The 18,898-nt window shown below is 54.1% G+C and overlaps 1 protein-coding gene across 6 annotated transcripts in view; it reads right to left on the bottom strand.

Moving 5' to 3' along the window:
- The window catches only part of ELMO1 (engulfment and cell motility 1), a 472,430-nt gene that overhangs the window by 314,489 nt on the left and 139,043 nt on the right, over nt 1–18,898 (bottom strand). For all 6 annotated transcript variants that reach the window (XM_045828139.1, XM_045828136.1, XM_045828134.1 and 3 more), the window contains one exon: nt 7,785–7,835. In XM_045828139.1, the coding sequence (XP_045684095.1) occupies nt 7,785–7,835 (51 nt within the window). The remainder of the gene's footprint in view (nt 1–7,784; nt 7,836–18,898) is intronic.

Genomic DNA, 18,898 nt, shown 5'->3' with positions numbered 1-18,898 from the left:
GTACAGAGCCGCCGACACAGCAGCCGGTGCCCGCCGCCCTGGGGCTTACCCCCCACAGGTGGGGGCGAGCAACAGAACAAGGCAGCAGTGAGGACTAAACACCGAGGGGACTGACAGCAAAGCTTGAATTGGGAATGGGACAGAGAAGGGACCAGCGACTTTTTGAGACAGGGCAGTTTTCCGGGGCCGGCAGCCTGAGGAAGTGACATGTCAGCACAGAGCTGGTCGGTAAGAAGCAGCCAACCACACGGAGGAGGAGGAGGAAGCTGGATTTCATTTTTTGTTTTGGTGGCAGGATTTATGTTTTATTTATATGTTCACCAGCACATATTTTTATTTTTCAGTTACAGCTGACACTCAATGTTATTTTGTATTCATTTCAGGTGAACAGTCTAGTAGTTAGACATGTATGTAACTTACAAAGTGGTCCCCCCAATAAGTCTAGCACCCGCCTGGCACCATGCATTGTTATATAAATACTATTGACTGTATCCCCTGTGCTGTGACTTTCCATCCCCGTGGCTATTTTGTTACTACCAATCTGTACTTTTTAAAGATTTTATTTATTTGTTTTTAGACAGAAGGGAAGGGAGGGAGAAAGAAGGAGAGAAACATCAATGTGAGGTTGCCTCTCATGTGCCCCCCACTGGGGACCTGGCCCACAACCCAGGCCTGTGCCCCGACCGGGAATCAAACCAGCGACCCCCTGGTTCGCAGGTCAGCACTCAATCCACTGACCCACACCAGCCATGGCCAACCTGTACTTCTTAATCCCTTCACCTTTCTCACCCAGCCCCCCACCCCTCCCACCTGCCACCATCATTCTGTTCCATGTCTTCGACTCTCTTCACTTTTGTTCGTTTTGTTCTTGAGATTCCACATGAAGTGGAGGGGTTTCTGGGCGGTGGGAAGGGTTAGCACAAAGGAAAAACAGGAGGAGCAAGCCTGGGTCGTTGGGGGGTGGACCAAAGCGGACCCGTGGGTCTGCGGTTGGTGGGGAAGCCGGGGAGACTGGAGTGGCGCACCCAGGAGGGGCTTACTGCGCGGCGCCCAGGAGGGGCCCTGGCGGGTGACGGGCTCCCGCGACTGAAAGGACGCACGTCACTGTCAGAGACAGACGTGTGCCACCTTTGGGCGCTTAAAATAGCATTTGGATTCAAACACCGGAAGCAAACACCATGTTCAACAGCAGGACAATGGTTAAATAACTCCTATGTGTCACCGATGAAATGCCGCGTGGAATTAAAAAGGAAACTCAGAGGGTGTAACATCGCACTGGGCACATCCCCGTGATGCCAACGGATTTTATTGTTCGTGGGCAGGGGTGCGTGTGGACAGAAGAAGGAATTTGCCAGACTTGCTCCTTACTTCATTCCCAGTCCCCAGAGCAGTGCCTGGCATTTACCAGGAGTTCTCCCCCCCAAAAAATTCCACTGAATGAATGAATAAATGCATAAATACATATGCGCATATATATACACACACACATACATATTTGCACAAAATGACCAAAAGAAACAAATCAAGATAGGACCTGTGGCTACTTATGCATTCTAAGAGTCTACATAATTTTCTCTGCGGCGAGCTTCACGTCTCAAGTTTTCCGCGATGCTGCAATATTGTTACATGGGGGGAGGGATCCACATTATTAAAAAGTAAAACAGCCTTGGCTCTGATTTTCCGAGTAGTCAGCACAAACGAAAAGAGTCTAGTAGTTGTGTGGGTGATAATGTCAGAATGCAAGTTATTTTCCGGGGTTGTTTTTAGAACACAAAACAGGGTTCATTCTGAGCCATTCAAGCAGCTGCTCACAAACCCGCCTCCCTCCTCCCCAGTGTTCTTGAAAATCCGGGGTAAAATTATGCCCAGGGAGTTTGCCGTGTGGGTCCAGGCACAGGGTTGCTTTGAAGGAGTCATCCAAAAGGCCCCTAGCACCCAAGTTTCACAGATCCTTTCAGATGTGCACTCGACACTGCCCCGCCGCCTACCGTCACCTTCCTGCAGTGTCCCTCCAGATGACTCCTCCACACCCCTTCTTCTTTCCTTAAACTCCCCTACCCCACCCCTGCATCCCCCACACACTAGGGATCTCGCCTCACGTTTCACTGAGGAAATTGAAGCCATCAGCCAGCAGGTCCCTTCATTCTCCCAATGCCAAGGGTACAGCCCCGACACCTCACTGCCTCTTCCTGGTTCCCCGCTTCCTACGAAGGCCAGCCCTACCTGCTGCTCGCCACCCCTGCCCCTCTCGCCTTCTCAAGGGCCCCCCTTCTGCAGTCTCCCCCTTCTTTCTCTACCATCGGGTTTTCTCTCTGCAGCAGGGCCTTTCCGGCTGCAGGAATCTCCAATAGTGCCCGTCACGAAGGGACAAACAGAAGTGTCCGAACTTCTGCTGACCCAGCTCCCCTCCAGCCTCGCCCTCGCTGCGCGGCTCCCACGCTCAGCAGAAGCTCTGGGATGCAGCATGGGTCCAGGTGCCACCTCTCTCCTCCCACCCCAGGGATGTGTGCATCCTCACCCGTGCACTGGGGGGCAGGGGGTCCCTAGGATGTTGTCAGTATCTCCAGGTGGCAGGTCCAGGGGTCACGTCCCTCATCTAACCTTCCCCGCCCTCTCAGCAGCCTTCAGCTAACCTCCTGTCTCCCTCCCCTTTGAAACGCCTTCTTCTCCGGGCTTCTTGGCCGGCTCCTCCTCTAAACCCAGGAGCATGCCCAGGGCTCCCCCTTCCTCACAGGACCTCATCCAGCCCATCACACACCTGGTGGTGGCTGCCCAGGGCTCCACCTTCCTCACAGGACCTCATCCAGCCCATCACACACCTGGTGGTGGCTGCCCAGGGCTCCCCCTTCCTCACAGGACCTCATCCAGCCCATCACACACCTGGTGGTGGCTGCCCAGCAGACACACCTGACTGCCTGGTCCACACGTCCTCCTGGACACGTATCAGCATCCCAAACCCTTCGCTGTCCCCTCCCCAACCTCCTCTCCCCCGTCAGCAGCACCACCGTTCACCCCGCCCCAACACCAGGGGCATCCGTGCCACATCCATCCCCAGGAAGCCCCCCCGGGGCTCTCCCTGCACCCACTCCTGCAGCCCTCCCTGCCTCCCGCAGCCCGCTCTCTCCACCGCCTGCCTGGGCTGCTGTGACGCACGCTACCCTGTCCCCTGGCCGCCCCTGATCTGCTCCTGGGCAGCGGCCAGAGGGATCTGGTCCCTCCCCTGCTTATACACCTCTCCTGGCTGCTGGTCTCTAACTTGGGCTCATGGAACAGTGGCTGGAAATAGACCTTCGGACATGGACAGCCCTTGTGTAGTCTCTCAAGTCAGGAAAGAAAGATCGGTTTAAATGGCCTTCGTGTTACGGACCTCTGATCACCTGAATCCACTGGGTGACCAAGATATCACCGTTTTGCTTCCTGCCAGAGCAACTAGTCCCCAGCACCAGGGTGACCGGCCCTCGGGCTGGGGTGCCTCTCACACTGGTCCCCGAACACGAGAGAGCAGAAAGGGAGGACTGTGCTCGGAGATGACAAAGCAATGGTGGGTGTTTGTTGGGCCGTTTTGTTTACGACGTCCACATGGCCACAGTGGTGAGCAAGAAGAATTCAGGTCGCACATAAAAGGGCTCTTAAAATCGAACCGTTGGGAATACTGAAATGTTTTTAGCATAGAACATTCTGATTCATCTCCTATATACTGTAGTGGCCTTATGATATTTGTGACTATTTAATTAAAAATAATACCAGCACATGGTATAAAAATAGGTAAGTACTTAACCAGGAGTTCTAAAATAAAAGGAAGTGAACCCAATGTTCACCACTGTATAGTTGTCCCTTGAGAATGAACTTGTCCTATGTTCAGCGTTCCGGGCACCTCCTGTCCAGGTGCCTGACTGGCGCCGCTCTGTGCAGAAGAGCCTGCAGCCTGTCCGTGCACGTGATCCTGTAACTCGGTGATGTCTGAGGGCAGCACACGCCACACCGTGGCTGCTGCCAGGCACGGCTCTGTCACTTGGATGTGACCTAATGGGCTTCACTAGTCCCGACTGACAGCTACCAGGGTTCCAGGTTTTGATCGCTAACAATAAGGGTGCACACAGCCCTGCGTGGATGGGGGGTGTGTCCTAAAGAGTCTATTGGATAAATTCCCAGCAGTCCAACTGTCAGGACAAAGACACTTGCATCTTAAACTTGGGTGGACACAGCTACATTGCCCCTCCAAGAGGCTGCTCCAGTTTATACTCTCAATACTGTAGCACCTTGCCTCACACCTTGATTACTGGGGAGGGTCGATTTTCATCTCCTTTAGGAGAGAGATTGAGTTTCTTTTTTCATATATATATATATAATAGCTATATAGATCTATAGCTATTATATATATACACCTATTATCTATAGCTATAGATGTCTCTCTATATACTTATATTTATATTTATCCTGGCTTGGCCTGCCAGCATAAATAGGTATATAGACATATAGATCCACAGACACAGAGGGAGACTGATATAGAGAAACATATAGATCATTTTGCTTATCCATTTTCACCATCCGTTTTGGGTTAGGTATGCTTATTTATTTATAATCCCTGCAAGCTAAGGAATTAGCCCTCTATTTATCATGCATAATGCCAATTGATTTTTGCTATTTTTGCCAATGGTTTGCTGGTTTTGACTTTGCTTCTGCAATTCTTTCCAAACATCAGACTTGATAACCTTTTTGTCCTTGCGGGTCCTGTGCTGCACATGGGCAGGCTTCTCCCACTGCAAGGCCACAGACAGACGGATTCACTGAGGGGACTTTTTACAACACAATTTCAGGGAAGTCAGTCCAGCAGTCTGGCAACCCCCTGCTTCTCCTATGAGCACAGCAGCCAAAATTTATTGAAACTCAGCTCCAGGCAGCCTGTGACCTCCGGGGCCACTGGCACAGCTGTTCCCACCGTTGCAGGCAGAAGAAAACGCCGCTTAGCTGCAGCCCTGGAAGCTCCCCAAACCCTGACTGCATGTGTGCGTACACGCACACACGCATGCACACACACACACTTCCGGGCACGCCCGTGGCTGTATGCCCATGATATGATGCCAGGGACCCGGGCAGAGATATGACGCCTGAACAGCACATGCGTGCACACGGCCGCTCCAGTTCCTGGATGAGCTGTGCGAGGCAGAGGAGGACCGCGGGCCCAGTGGAACGGCTTTTATAAGAAGAACAGTGCTGCTCTTTTTTTAGACTTTTTCTTATCAACCCCCTATTTTGCCAGAAACAACCCAGAAAGGGCTGTTCTGTGACAGAGGAAGGCAGAAAGCAAACTCATCAACAAAAACGCCACCTCTGATCGAGTGGAGGTAAAACTCAGCACAGCTGCGCAGAATCGAAAACGAGAGCGTTTGCGTGCGTGTGCATGAGTGTGTACGTGCATGAGTGTATGTGTGTGGGGGTGTGCACGCATGTGGGGGTGTGTGCACTCTCATCTGGCTACTGAGAGAGTCCAGCCATGGTAGATAAGGGGCTGTAAAAGCCCGCATAACACCAGTGCTGGTTTCTTTGTGGCTCTCTCACACTTCCTAGCAAACTTGATGGACACTGTTTTCTTGAACACATTTTCAGTGTACGCGTAGAAAGTGCAAGAGTTAGCATATGCCGAACCATATTTTTCAGTCAAACACAAAATAATAAAAAATATAATCCACCAGAAACAAGGGAAGTTTGCACATCCAGAATATCTGGCTTACACTGCGGTTCCCAAATCCAGACGCAGCGGCGGCGGCTACAGCCGCCCATCAAGCGCTTCCACCAAACGCAGATCCCCGAACTCCATTCCCAGACACCCCAACTCAGCTGCTCATGAAGGGCCTGGACGCCCGCATTCTGAGGCTCCTCCAAGGGTGCCAGTGTGGCGCCCACTGCTCTTTAGAAATTGGGAGCCGGTCTGTTGCGGGTGGACTTCATCTTACAACTCCTCCTTGAGCCCGGGCTGCCACACCTGTGCCGCTGCGGGCTGGGACTGTGAAGGTCGCCGCCTGAACAGGACAGAGCCCGCTGTGCCGGACAGAGCCACGCCGTCATCAGAGTGTGTGTGCTTCCAGGATGCCGAATGCTTCCCCCCGGCCACACACCTACCCCTCTCTCCAGGAGCGGCTTAGCACTGTGGAAATTTTGGTCATGAACACGGGGCCATAAAAAAAAAAAAAAAAGAGAGAGAGGTAGAGAACTGACTTCTTTGGGGGCTTAAAGAAGGCCTAGATCTTAAAAAAATAAAAATAAAAAATGGGGCTTAATTCTCCAATGAAACAACACGTGAGACGTGCCCTTTCTGACCAGCGAGCAAATGAGGAGTCTTAGCAAGATCCACAGGAACTAGAAAAACCCTGCCCTGGCGTAGCTCAGTGGATTGAGCTCAGGCTGCGAACCAAAGCATCGCAGGTTCGATTCCCAGTCAGGGCACATGCCTGGGTTGCAGGCCACGGCCTCCAGCAACTGCACATTGATGTTTCTCTCTCTCTTTCTCCCTCCCTTCCCTCTCTAAAAATAAATAAATAAAATCTTAAAAAAAAAGAAAAAAAGAAAAACCCAGAGAAACCACGGTCTCGGAAGGTCAAAGGAACATTAATTCTTGCTGACTCGAGTGAGAAGATCAGTGCTAAGCCAGACAAACATGTCTCAGCTCGTCATGCAGCCACTGGAAAATGAGCATAAGTGATAATAACCGCCATGAAGTGGGAAAGAAGGCATGGACAGGCGGGCCGGCCACGTCCAGCTCCGCGTTCTGCTGAGCTCATCGCCGTGTCCGGGTTCAAGACGTTACCGGGCAGGGCGCCAGGGCGTTGTACGGCCTCTCTAATATAATTTTCAGCAAGAAGAATGTGTGGTGGTTACAGTACCCACAATTTAATTTTAGCCAGATGCTTTACCCAATTTTTACATTTATTTTTAGCCCACCACATGGCTTCGGTAGAAACTGAAAATGAGAGTTAGACACAGTTTTCATCACATATGCAGAGGGAAAATAGTAACACTTGGTGTATTTTGTGCAGATTATCTTTTAGGAAAGCAAGAAGATGCACTGTTAAGTGATATAGTTTAAACATGCGAGCGGTGCTACCTGCAGCCTCGACCAGCAAGGGAGAGACACAGAGATGAGCCCTGTCGTCACTGGCCCGGGCCCTCCAGCCCTCCGTGCGGCAGCTTTTCTTCGGAAGAGCTTGAACACGTTCGAGCCAGAATCAGCCGCCAATGACCCAGCGTAAGTGCCAATATTTGTGGAACTGCATTTGTCCGAACTGTTATAATAACTGACCAAACTGGGGAAATGCTCAAGCCCTCTCTGTCACACATGCACACGTGTGCACACGCATGCACACTCACACCCGTACACGCACACCCGCTGACTTTACGGGGGAGTAACAGGCTGTCTCTGGCCTTGTCTGTCGGTTGTGTGACTTCACTCTCACGGCAGGAGGCGGGCGTGTGGGCAGGTGCGTCAGAGCCCAGCAGTGGAGCGGAGCCGCCCCAGCTGTGACATGATAAGTGCGGAGACGACCACCTAACTAACCGGCCCTTGCAGTCGGTTTGCTCGCACTGCACCTGGATCAAAGGCCCCCTCGTCTGCGAGGGGCAGTGGAGGAAAGGGCATTCCTGATTACCTAGAAGCTGCACGCGAGGGCGTTCCAGAACCCTCCCATTCTGCACTGAAGTCGTCTTCAAATATTAACACCCATAGTCACATAAGGAGGGACAGCAGAGCAAAGCGTTCTCTGGGAAGCTCTACACGAAGACCAACTTACCGGAGATGTAGTTAATCGAAGGATAGTGCCATTTTTTATTTCATTGCGATTCTGGAAAAGAAAAAAAAAATCTTCGTAAATCTCCCCGTCGAAGCTTGGTACAGGAGAGAACAAGGTGCTATGACCTAGTGGAGGCGATGATAAGCATTCTCATGTCTGTTCATCCTCACTTGAATCAGCTTTATTTACTTCTACAAAGAACTTTAAACTGGGTACTGGGTACCAGATGTGCTAACTCTGCATCAAGTCACAGACAGCACTCGGCACAGAGGAAGTGAATAGATACCCCAAGAATGGGAATACGGGGTCCAAGACAGCACAGCAAGAAAAGCCATTTTAAAGGTTTTTAAAGGGCTTTGACCTAGTAATTCTACGAATACACACCCCAGACAATTGAAAACATATGCGCACATAACAATTGTACCTGAATGGCACAGAGACATCATTGGCAATAGCCAAAACGTGGAGACGACCTGGCCAGCATGTGTACCACCCAGAGGACGGGTGGACACAACTCGGCACACCCACTCAGCGGAATGTCATTCAGCCATAAAAGGAGATGAAGCATCGATGCATGCTACAACGTGAAGGGCTCCGAAAAGAGCAAACGCAGTGACGGAGCCCAGGCACAAAGTCTGCACGCCGTGTGGTTCCCCAGATGACCTGTCCGGGACCGGCGCAGCCACAGAGACGGGAGGCAGGGGAGGGGGTTCCAACGGTGGGGGGGGGGAGTGGGGGGACGGAGACCGGATGCTAATGCGTGCAGAGCGTCTCTCCTGAGCGATGAAAGCACTCTGCAGCGGTCTGTGGCGGTGGTTTCACAAACCTATGAATACACCAACCACCACCGAGGTGCACACTTTCAAAAGGTCAGCATGGGGGCAGGTGCATTATATGTCAACACAGCTATTATTTCTCTTAAGGTTATTAAGGAGCTCGGTGTCTCATCATGTGTGAGTTCCCACTGGCTGTTGCCCTAAAGGCGGGCCCCACATCGGCCCATCTCCACTGGGCAAGCCCATTGGGGGCGAGGATCCTGAAGCGCTTGCAGTTGGCATTGTTGGCACTGAAAACAGAATCCTGCAGCCAGTTTTATTTTCTGCCACCAGGGTACGCACCATGCTCAGCTCTCAGGAGGCGACCTCATGGGAGCCGCCCCTCTGCAGGGCCCACCGGGGCACACCCAGGCGACAACACGCCCCGAAGCTCACTCTCCCGCCCCATGGAAGACAAAGCTCGAGCCAGGACTTGCTGAGGACCCTGCGGCAGGTGCACCACAGAGGTGGAAGGGGGGTTCCCAGGATCAGGTGTCGGCAACACGGGGAATGCTCGCCCTCTCCCCCAGGCTTCGGGCCGGCGCTGTCTCCCAAAGAAAACCCCACCTGGACGCTGTGTACTGAGCCCGTGCAGGCCCGGGGGCCCAGTACTGCGGAACCAAACCCTCCGCGGGTGACGCCAGCCCCAGCCAGACGCCTCGGGCCGCCCCTTGAGGAAGCCACTGGCCTCACCGTCCATCACCGGCAGCGTGCCAGCAAGGGTGGACGGCCCCCTGCGGGCAGGCTCAGGGAAGACGACACGGTGAAGTGAACTGCAGTCATTTAAAAAAAGTCTCCTGTCAACTCTAAAGGTCTGACTGTGAGAACTGGAGAGGGAGAGAGCAAATACTAACGGTGGAATATTAAAGAGGCTGAAACCACAGCATAGCTCTTTCTTGCTCGGTCTCTAACTGAATTGAGTAGCAGAGTCCGTGGACAGAACCCCATTTCTTAGCAATGACGAGGAATGAGGCTCAGGCCAAGAACCGGCAGACAGCTAGCTGAGCCCTCGGATCAGCTGCCTGCGAAGGTAAGAGCTGAGGCAGGCTCCTGCCCAAGAGGAAAGGGGGGGCTCAGACTGTTCTTCCCGAACAATCAGTCCAGTGGGGAACAGACCCTGGGGGAGTGAAGAGGCCAGGAGGGTTGATCAATCCTCTCTCCTCCTGGAAACGTGGAGCGGGGATGAAGCATTTCTAATAAGAGCAATAAACTAACATTTGTTGAAAAGCATTGGGCTTAGGGGTTTTTTTTGGTTTGTTTTGTTTTTGTGATGCTGATTTAACTATCATAGTAATTCTTTTTCCATTTTACAGGTCAAAAACCAAAGCTGCTGAGATGGTGGGTTCCTTGCACAACCCTCACAGAGGGGCTGGGGAGGACCGACCCTCCCCCCACCGGACGCACTCCACTTCCCTGCAAAAGGGAAAAGGACCTAGACCTTGCGTTTATCCTTACGAGGGCGGGCGAGTTCATCGCTTGGTCAACATCCATCCATGAGAACACAGATGGATGGGTGACTTCAGCAAATGCTCTGCAGGCTCCCAGGGGTCCCTGTGATGCCGTCAGGGTGCGGGGCGCTGGGTGGGAGTCTCACCGAGATGAAATAAAGCTGCTGTCTCCCAGGCCCCCAAGGAGACTCCTGCAATGCTGGCTCCCAGCTTCCTGAGACCCAAGGGCCTCGGGGATTTTTTGTGCAAAACCACCACAGTATTCAAACCGCCGCCAGGCAGAGCTGGCTGGGTTCAAACACCTGCTGTGTGTACTCAGCACAAGCTACTCCGTCACTCCAATCCGAGTGTTCCCTTCCCGGTGCCCGGAGAACGCAGTGAGCACCAGCCCCGGCGGAGGCTCTGCCCACGTGTGGGATCGGCTGCTGCTGCTCAGAAGGCAGCCCCAACCTCGCCTTCCCCAGCTACGGCTCATCAGCCTTCTCTCGCTCTCCCTTTCCCCTGAAACAGTGTTTTTTAATCAGTGTTTTGTACTTTGGAATAAGAAATATAAGCAAAAGAACTATTAGCTCTGGCTGGTGTGGCTCAGTAGACTGAGCACCAACCTACAAAGGGTCACCGGTTTGATTCCCAGTCAGGGCACAGGCCTGGATTGCGATCTGGGTCCCCAGTAGGGGGCGCTCGAGAGGCAACCACACATCGATGTTTCCCTCTCCCTCCCTTCCCCTCTGTCTAAAAATAAATAAATAAAATCTTTTTTTTTAAAAAAAAGAACTATTAATGCAGGCATTAACAACGTTAAGGCCCTAACACAAAGGTAGACCAGAATCGAAGAGGGAAGCCCCGGTGGCCCATCAGGAAGGTCAACGGGATCTGCGATCAGAGCGGATGCCAGCTGCTGTCGCTGAGGAATGGCTGGCTTGGGGCAGAGGCTCCGCTAACGCAGGAACAGCCTTGCGCTCGCTTCGATTTCGCCAACTCCACGCGGGCCGAGCAGAGCGTCACGTCAGAGCAGGGTCTCCAGTTAGCAAGGACAGGCCGGGTTTGACCCACTCTCACCCGGGGAGTCTGGGACCAGTGACGCCGCTGTGCGCCCCCTGCCTCCCGTGCCAAATGGGGAGAGAGCCCCTCCCCTCGGGGTGTTCCGAGGACTGGATGACGTCACCCCTTTACAGGGCTTGGAACAGGGTCTGGCCCGTGGCATATGCTCCGAAAAATTAAAAGCAAGAAAGTCAGCTGTTCATTATTCAGCACAAAAATAACATCCCAAATGTACATTGCTGTGTACTCTTGTTTCTCGTGGGCCTCTATGTGTGATCTGCGCCATAAAAAGCAGCAGCGCGATGCACGTCATCCTAAGTACAAAGCTAGCGTCAGCGGCTCCTACCCAGAACGGAGCATCGGCAAAGGTGTGCCTCTTCAAGCTCACGGCGGACCGACGGGGCCAAGGGGGAGTTCCGGCAACCCCTCCTCCTCACGCTCAGGCCCCCGCGCCTGGGATTTGACTCATCTCGTTCCCTGGCTGTCTCCCTCCGCCCTCAGAGCGTGACCTCCATCAAAAGAGACAGTGTATCTCGACTGTACTGCTGCTTCCTAGAACAGGGAACGTCTGTGGCCTGGCACACGGTGGGCGCTGGACAAACACATGTTGAATGAATGGCGAGCCCGACTATGTGCCTGGCCATTGATGAGACACTGGGGCAGACACAGAGTCAAATAAGTCTTAACTCCTGTCTTCCGGGGATGCACTCACGTGAGAGAGGCTGGCCTGTAATAATCACCCCTGCCCCACAGAGGAGCGGTGGGCGGCCCGCACGGTACGGGACTGGCACTGCGCAAGCAGGCGTAAGTGACTGCGGGGGGAGGCCTCCGGAGGAGGGGACGCTGGAGAAGGCCCGCTCTGCAAGCAAGGGTTTCCCAGGAGGGGAGAGGAAGCAGCACATCTGGAATCAACGTCCTCACGGAGCAGAGCGAAGTCCTGAGCGATCCCGTAGCCTGGGACACACAAGGAAAGGACTGGCATGGCCCAAAAAGGTAGAGAGACTGGGACCTTTGCCACTGAAAGAGGGAGAAGCAGGGGAACTCGGGGCGAGCTTCCAGCTGGGATTTGCTGTTAGTAACGTGTCCTCTCTCGGAAGGGGCCGGCTGGGCAGGGTGGCAGCCACATCCGCGCTTGACCTTTGGGTCCGTGGGCACTCACGAGAACTGCAGTTCTCCTGGCTTAGGAACGAGGCTCGTGCGTCCCTCTTCCTTAGAAAGGAGCGCCACACGTCTGAGCTGAGAAGAGACTACTCCTCCCCCGGTAGCCAGCTGACGCCGAGAACCCAAGCCTCACTGTCTACCGTCACGGGACCTCGGGCATCTCTTCACCCTCTTCTGCTGCACCCCTTCACCCTCCCAGGGTCCCCGCGTAGGCAGATGGCATGACCGCCCGTCACAGAAACTCCCTGCAAGACTCACACACTCTCCAACCCAAAGCATCAACCGCTTTCCCCCGAAGATTCTCTGAGCCCCTCGACTGGAAATTCTCTGCGGCTCACTCCAATCCTGGACTGTTGTGGCAGGGCCCGTCCGTGCTGTGGAAGACCAGCCGGAACCCGACGTCCGGTTCTCAGCAAATCCCGATCTGACCCCCGTGGTGCTCTGTCGATGCGTCAGCTGGACCAGGCGGCCGTCCCTACCACTCGATCGAACTGGGATCCCGGCGGCCCCGGGAAGGCGTTCTGCAGGTATGCGGTAAGTCCAGGATCAGCTAACTTTACGTGGAAGAGATTCCCTTAGATGACCTGGGTGGCCTGACTCCGTACGTGGAAAGGACTTAAAAGCAGAGCTGAGGGTTCCCTGAGCAGGAGGAAGCGCTACCGGCGGGGAGCAGACCCAGCTCTCAGCCCGGAGCCCCAGCCTGCTCTCCCCCACGGCCCGCCCTGTGGGTGTGGGGTGTGCCCAGCCAGTCCCACGATCCTGTGAGCCAGTGCCTTGCAGTGAGTCCCTCTGCACGCCTCTCCGGCTGGTTCTGCATCTCCAGTTGACCCACCGAGACGCAGCTACAGCTGAGCCCTGCACAGTCTGCGTCACCACCACGAGCCACGCGCTGACCAGCTCCGCCCTGTCCACCCGCTGCGCTGGTGACGGCCGGGGAGCAGCTTTGCACAAACAGGGCCACCCAGCAGGGATGACCTCAGCCAGGGTCACCTTTCTCTGGCTAGACAAGGAGCACCGCTAAGTGACACAGAAAAGCACGTGGGGAAGGAAAGGAACAAATGAGAGCACCCCCCAAACGGAGACAGGAATTCTGCAAAAACGAAGAATGCATCCGTCAACTCCCAGCCCCAAGAAACCGCCCTGCGTGCCTCCTCTCTGGGAATCTGTCTGTCATCCCCCGGCTGCCATGTGACCTTCATTTTATTTTCAATATCGCCATGCTGCATGTTGAAATACAGACGTCGGGGGGTCGCCCTCCAGAGCCACCGACTCAGGGGAGGGGGAAGCTGCTTCACTATGAGCCCAGTACAGGTTCCACCACCCCAGCCTCATTCAGGAGACCTCCCAGCCCCGTGAGAGGAAGGGCTCCGGCCTTCCACGTCATGAAGACGGAGGCAAACGAGACAAAACCGCAGCGAGGTATCACCTCGCACCTGTCGGAAGGGTTGTCATCAGTAAATCGACAAGCAGCAAGTGCTGGTGAGGAGGTGCTGAGAAGGGAACCCGCGTGCACCGTGGGTGGGCGGGCAGACCACTGCAGGCGCCGGGGGGAACAGCACGGAGATGCCTCAGAAAACTAAGGACGGATCTGCCTTATCACCCAGTGGCTCCACTCTGGGGGCACATCTGAAGGAACCCCAACACCTGTGTGAGAGTGTCTATTCACCCCTGCGTTCACTGCAGTGCTGCTTACAACAGCCGAGGTCTGGACACGGCCCACGTGCCCGTCACGTGGTGAGCGGATGAAAGCGCCGTGGTGCACTGACACCGTGGGACAGCACTCAGGCATGAAAAGGGAAGGAGAACTTACCCTTTGCGACAGCGCGGACGGACGTGGAGAGCATTGTGCTACGTGAAGTAAGCCAGGCAGAGAAAGACAAGTACTGTATGATTTCACTCACATGTGGACTCTAATGAATGGGATAAACCAACAAAATAGAAACAGACTCACAGATACCGAGAACAGACTGACAGCTGTCAGACGGAAGGGTGATGCAGGGCTGGGTGGAAAAAATGACGGGATTAAGTGAAATAAATAAGTAAGTAAACAACAAAAAGCCTCATAGACACGGACAACAGCATGGTGAATACCAGAGGGAAAGGGAAAGAGGGAGGAGGAAGAGGGGGAAGGGGGATAAATGGTGATGGGGGAGACTGGCCTTGGGGTGGTGAGCACACAGTACGTTGTACAGGTGACGTGCTACAGAACTCTACACTCCTGAAACCTGTATAATTTTGTCAACCAACGTCACCCCAACACATTCAATAAAAACAAGAGTGAATGAGTGAATGAATGAATGAATGAATGAACACGAGAGAGAAGCAGAAGGGACACTCCTGCAGGGAAGGGTCCTCACGGCCGACAGTGAGCGGACGCAGCCACAGCTGTTGCTATGTCACTCACGCCCAGCAGTGCCAGACGGCGCCAGCCCCTGACGGTCACCGGCGTCTCGCTAGGCTGCCTCCGTGCTTCTGTACAGAACGAGCTCAGAGACTCGGACCTCTGTGCGGACCGGCTAACGAGCTCACGCAGAAAAAACTGCCATTGTTGTCACGCTGGTCCTCTGAAATGTGTTTGCCTCAGTATGCCAGCTTTCTGTCCTAGCCCGACAGAGGAAGGACAATCTCCTGGTCAAAAACTCCAATTCCGCCCCTCTTCCTGTTATTTCGGCAAGGGAAACAGAAAGTTGGGGGTGGGGCACGTGTGACCCCACAATCAGGCCCCTGGAGGGCAGGCAGCTCCAAGGATTTCTCCAGCTCTCTCGCTCTTTCCCCACCCTGTGCGCTGGCTTGCTCTCTCTCTCTCTCTCTTCCCCCCGACCTCAGGCGTGACAACATCATTACTTCAGATGTATTTCTACAAAGTAACGCCCACTGGTCTTCACCTCCACTGCTCAGTCGTCACCAAGACTGATTTGGCACGGACATCTGGTCCCGTGTGATCTCTGCGTCCGTCTGGGTGATCTTTGAATCTTACAGCTGAAGGAAGTAACTGGGGGCAGTATGTGATGCGCCGGTTGCTAGGTTACTGAGCAAAGCCTTCAGACAGAGGACTAATGTTGGAGGACGGATGCTGGAAATACCCCAAAAACAAAATCTGAACCCCCAAAGCCAGCGGGAAGGGGCTGAGAGGTGGGGTGAGGAGGAAGAATACGGGAGAAAGGGTGGCAGACTCTCGTCACTGAACGTTTCCCAGAGGTCATGTTCCGGCCTTCCCCGGGGTCACGTGCCCTCAGGGACAACGTCCCAGCACCCCTCTACGGCTTCGGCAGCCCCTCTCCAGCCACGCACTGAAGGACTTGGGTCTGACTTCGTTTCCACACCTTTTTCTTGCTCCTCCCTCGATTCTCTTCTCAGCAGTTGTTTCTCTTAAGTCGTTTTACTTTCCACAGCACTAGGTACCCTTAACACAGCTCCCAACAGCGAAAGAAGAAAGACCAAGACAAGTGTTGAGTACGATGTCTGCTGTCCACCTGCTTGCGGGGTGTGAACACAGACCGGAAGGGGGCGGGCCTGTTCCCCGTGGAAGGTTTGCTGTCTCGCTGCCAGGGAAGGCCTGGGGGAAGGCGTGGAGGGACGTGGGCAGGCAGCTCCCGGGTCTACAGGGTCGCAGTGAGCCCGAGAGGACCAGTGAGGAGGATGCCTGTCCCCCTCAGCATTTGAATCAACCACTTGCAGAACATAAACAACAGTAGGTTTAAGAACATATTTATCCTAAAGGAACATGAATCATTAAGTGTTCACTACTGCTAAAAAAAAAAAAGTACTCATTTAGAAAGGCAGGAAAGTTGCTGCTTCCCCAGCCACTGAAAGCTCAGCTCAAGCCTTGCCCATGTCCTTGTAAGACCTTAGGGTAAGAACTGCCTGCACCCAACTCCTTAAGAAGGAATGGAAGGTCATGATTTAGGTGTGAGTTTTGAACTCAGCCTCGAAGTCCGAGGAGCCAGAGCCCACGAGTGCAGCAGCCGAGGGGCAGCTGCAGCCCCCGAGGCAGTGGGCTGGCACCAGCGAAGGCACAGTGTGACCATCAGGGGCTGAGGGCCGGGATCCACATGCTCACTCACTGCCGGCGCTGTCCTGGGAGAACAGTAGGAAGGTGGGGGCAATGGGCCAGCGGGGGTCTGGGAGTCGGGAAGGCGCAGTGGACCGGAAGGAGGGAAGCCCCAGGCGGGACCTGGGCCAACTCACCTGCCGTGCAGCCTCGGACAATTTGCCTCACTCTCCTCACCAACAGAGCAGAGGCAGCGGCCCAGTGTCCAGGGTCACCGTAACTCTCAGTGACATATGCAGAGGAAACGCTTAAGGCTTTTGAGCAAGAGTGCCAGTCTGAGGAAAGGGCTATTTCAGAGAAGTGAATCTGACAGCGGCAAGGACTTGGAGCGGAAAGGGAGTGAGCTAAGGAGGTGGGGCGAGTGATGAAGGACACCCCCCTCGCCGCCCCCTCCCAGCACCCCAGGGCATGCCCCCCCCCCCAAGTCAGACCTCAGGCTCCAGCCCCGAAGGGCCGGCTCTGAGCACCTCCAGTCTCCAAGTTCACAATCCAACAAACAGACCCGAGACCTGAAAAACTCATAAAGAGCACTTTCGGTGACAAAAATATATGCCTTCCCTCCCAGACGTCATTTGAAAGAGAATAAACAGGGACGAATTTTGGGTGGGTGATTTTGTCAGGCTCAACAAAAGCCTTAAAAGTGTTCAAAATCAAATTGTGTGCATTTTGCTCTATGGAACCGTCAGAGATGCAGACACTTGACAAATGAGGTCCATTGCAGCCTCTTTTAAATCGGAGACAAAAACACACTAACAGAACACCCAAGTGTTCCTTCCTTCCTCCCTTCCTCCCTCCCTCCCATCCATCCATCCATCCATCCCTTAAGTCAAAACCAATCGTCCTCCGGCCCAGTCTGGAATAACAATAGAGTGGCTCTGCTGCATTCTCCCCTTGCCACCTGGGAGAATGCCACGCTTCCCCAGTAGAGGGCGCTGAAGTGACCCTGCCTGGAGGACCAGTGCCCTGTTCACTGTGGTAAGCCCCCAGGCCTCTGGCCCCCTGGGGCCCCACCTGCCCTACCGGAGGCCGTGTCCTACCTGAGGCCACTTCTGAGCAGTGCCGCACCCTCAACCTTCCAGCACAGGCCTGCTGTTACTCCCTGAGGCGGTGACATCCCCCGGCAGCCACGCACCCTTTCAGGAGCCTCGGGGGAGATGCACTGCCCGCTCTTAAACTGTCTGCTCCTCCCCAGACTCAAAGCTTACCTGGCTGCGACGCCTCCTTCTTTTACCCCCTTTTTTGCAGTTAGTTGGTTTCTTTAGATTAACATTTTAATTTAAAATTAAATTTTATTTATTGATGGACCGGGGATCGAACTCACAACCTAGGGATGTGCCCTGACCTGAATCGAACCCACAACCTTTGGGTGTACGGGGATGCTCCAGCCAAATGCACCACACCAACCCAGGCTTCTTTAAATTTCCCCTGTTCAAATAATGGCACGGTTCCTCTACTCCGACTGGCCTCTCGGCAACAGACCGAGTCTTCCACAAGTCCCCCCCAAATGAAGGAAAACTTATATAGATACGGTAAAGCAGGCCGATGACGTATAATACAGGCACAAAAGAACTGGTATGAAAGCCTGTTTCATAATATGAGAAGATGTCACGTTTGTGAAGTGAAAAATGCTGGTTGCAAAACAGGACTGCAGTGGGGTCACGGGGTCAAGTGCAGCCCAGGGAATGCAGCCAATAATACTTATATAACGAGGCATGGTGCCAGGTGGGCACTGGAAATAAATATTGGGGGATCACTTGTTGCATAAGTGTCTAACCACTGTGCTGCACACCTGAGACTAATATAACATTGCGTGCCGACTGCAATTGGAAAATAGTGTTAAAACCAACAAACAAAAACAAAAGTGTTGCAGTGTGAGTCCAAACTGATGGAATGTAAGTGGTGTGTGTGTGTGTGTGTGTGTGTGTGGAAAAATCACTGAAGGCCAAGTGGATAATCGCATGAACAATGCTCTTCACCTGCACCATGTTACAAAAAAAAAAAGGAAAGAAAGCAGGGAACATGCCTGGCACTGTGAGTATCCAGCTGGCCCACCAGCTAACTCGGCCTGTTCGTGTTTCTAGGGGACAAGGGGCCCCCCGGTTTGGCGAGAGGGACCTGCCTGAGGCGAGGTGGGCCGTGTGGAGCAGGCCTTCCCCTGGGGGCCAGTTTTCTCATACTCTGAGGTGGAGGCTTGACTGCCGGCCCCTCCCCCTGCCATCAGTTCCAACCTACCCCCCAATTAAAGCACATGTGCAAATGTTTAAACCTGGGTTGCGCCGGGCAACCTACAGCCTGCGGTTCCCGGCAACCCACAAAGGGCTGGAGGAGAGAGCTGCCCTCACAGCAAAGAAGTTCCTGCTCGCCAAAACCCACGTTCACGGCCGCTGCAGCGGCACTGGCATGGGCAGGGACCCGAGCGCACTGCTACAGCTGGGCCACAGCAGCTGCACGGCCTCCCCGAGGCAACGCCAGCAGGCTAGGGAGGGGGGCAGAGGCGTAACCCTGCAGAGTGCAGGGCTATGGGACCAAGCTGGGTGGAAACGCCAGAGAAGCAGGAGTGACCAGGCTGGCTGGCTGGCTCCAAAGAGACAGCGTGTT

Source organism: Phyllostomus hastatus, unplaced genomic scaffold (genome assembly GCF_019186645.2).
Source record: "Phyllostomus hastatus isolate PE091 unplaced genomic scaffold, TTU_PhHast_1.1 phas_scaffold_78, whole genome shotgun sequence".
NCBI lineage: Eukaryota > Metazoa > Chordata > Mammalia > Chiroptera > Phyllostomidae > Phyllostomus > Phyllostomus hastatus.
Note: the sequence above shows the minus strand (reverse complement) of the source record. Positions and strands in the feature narration are given on the sequence as shown.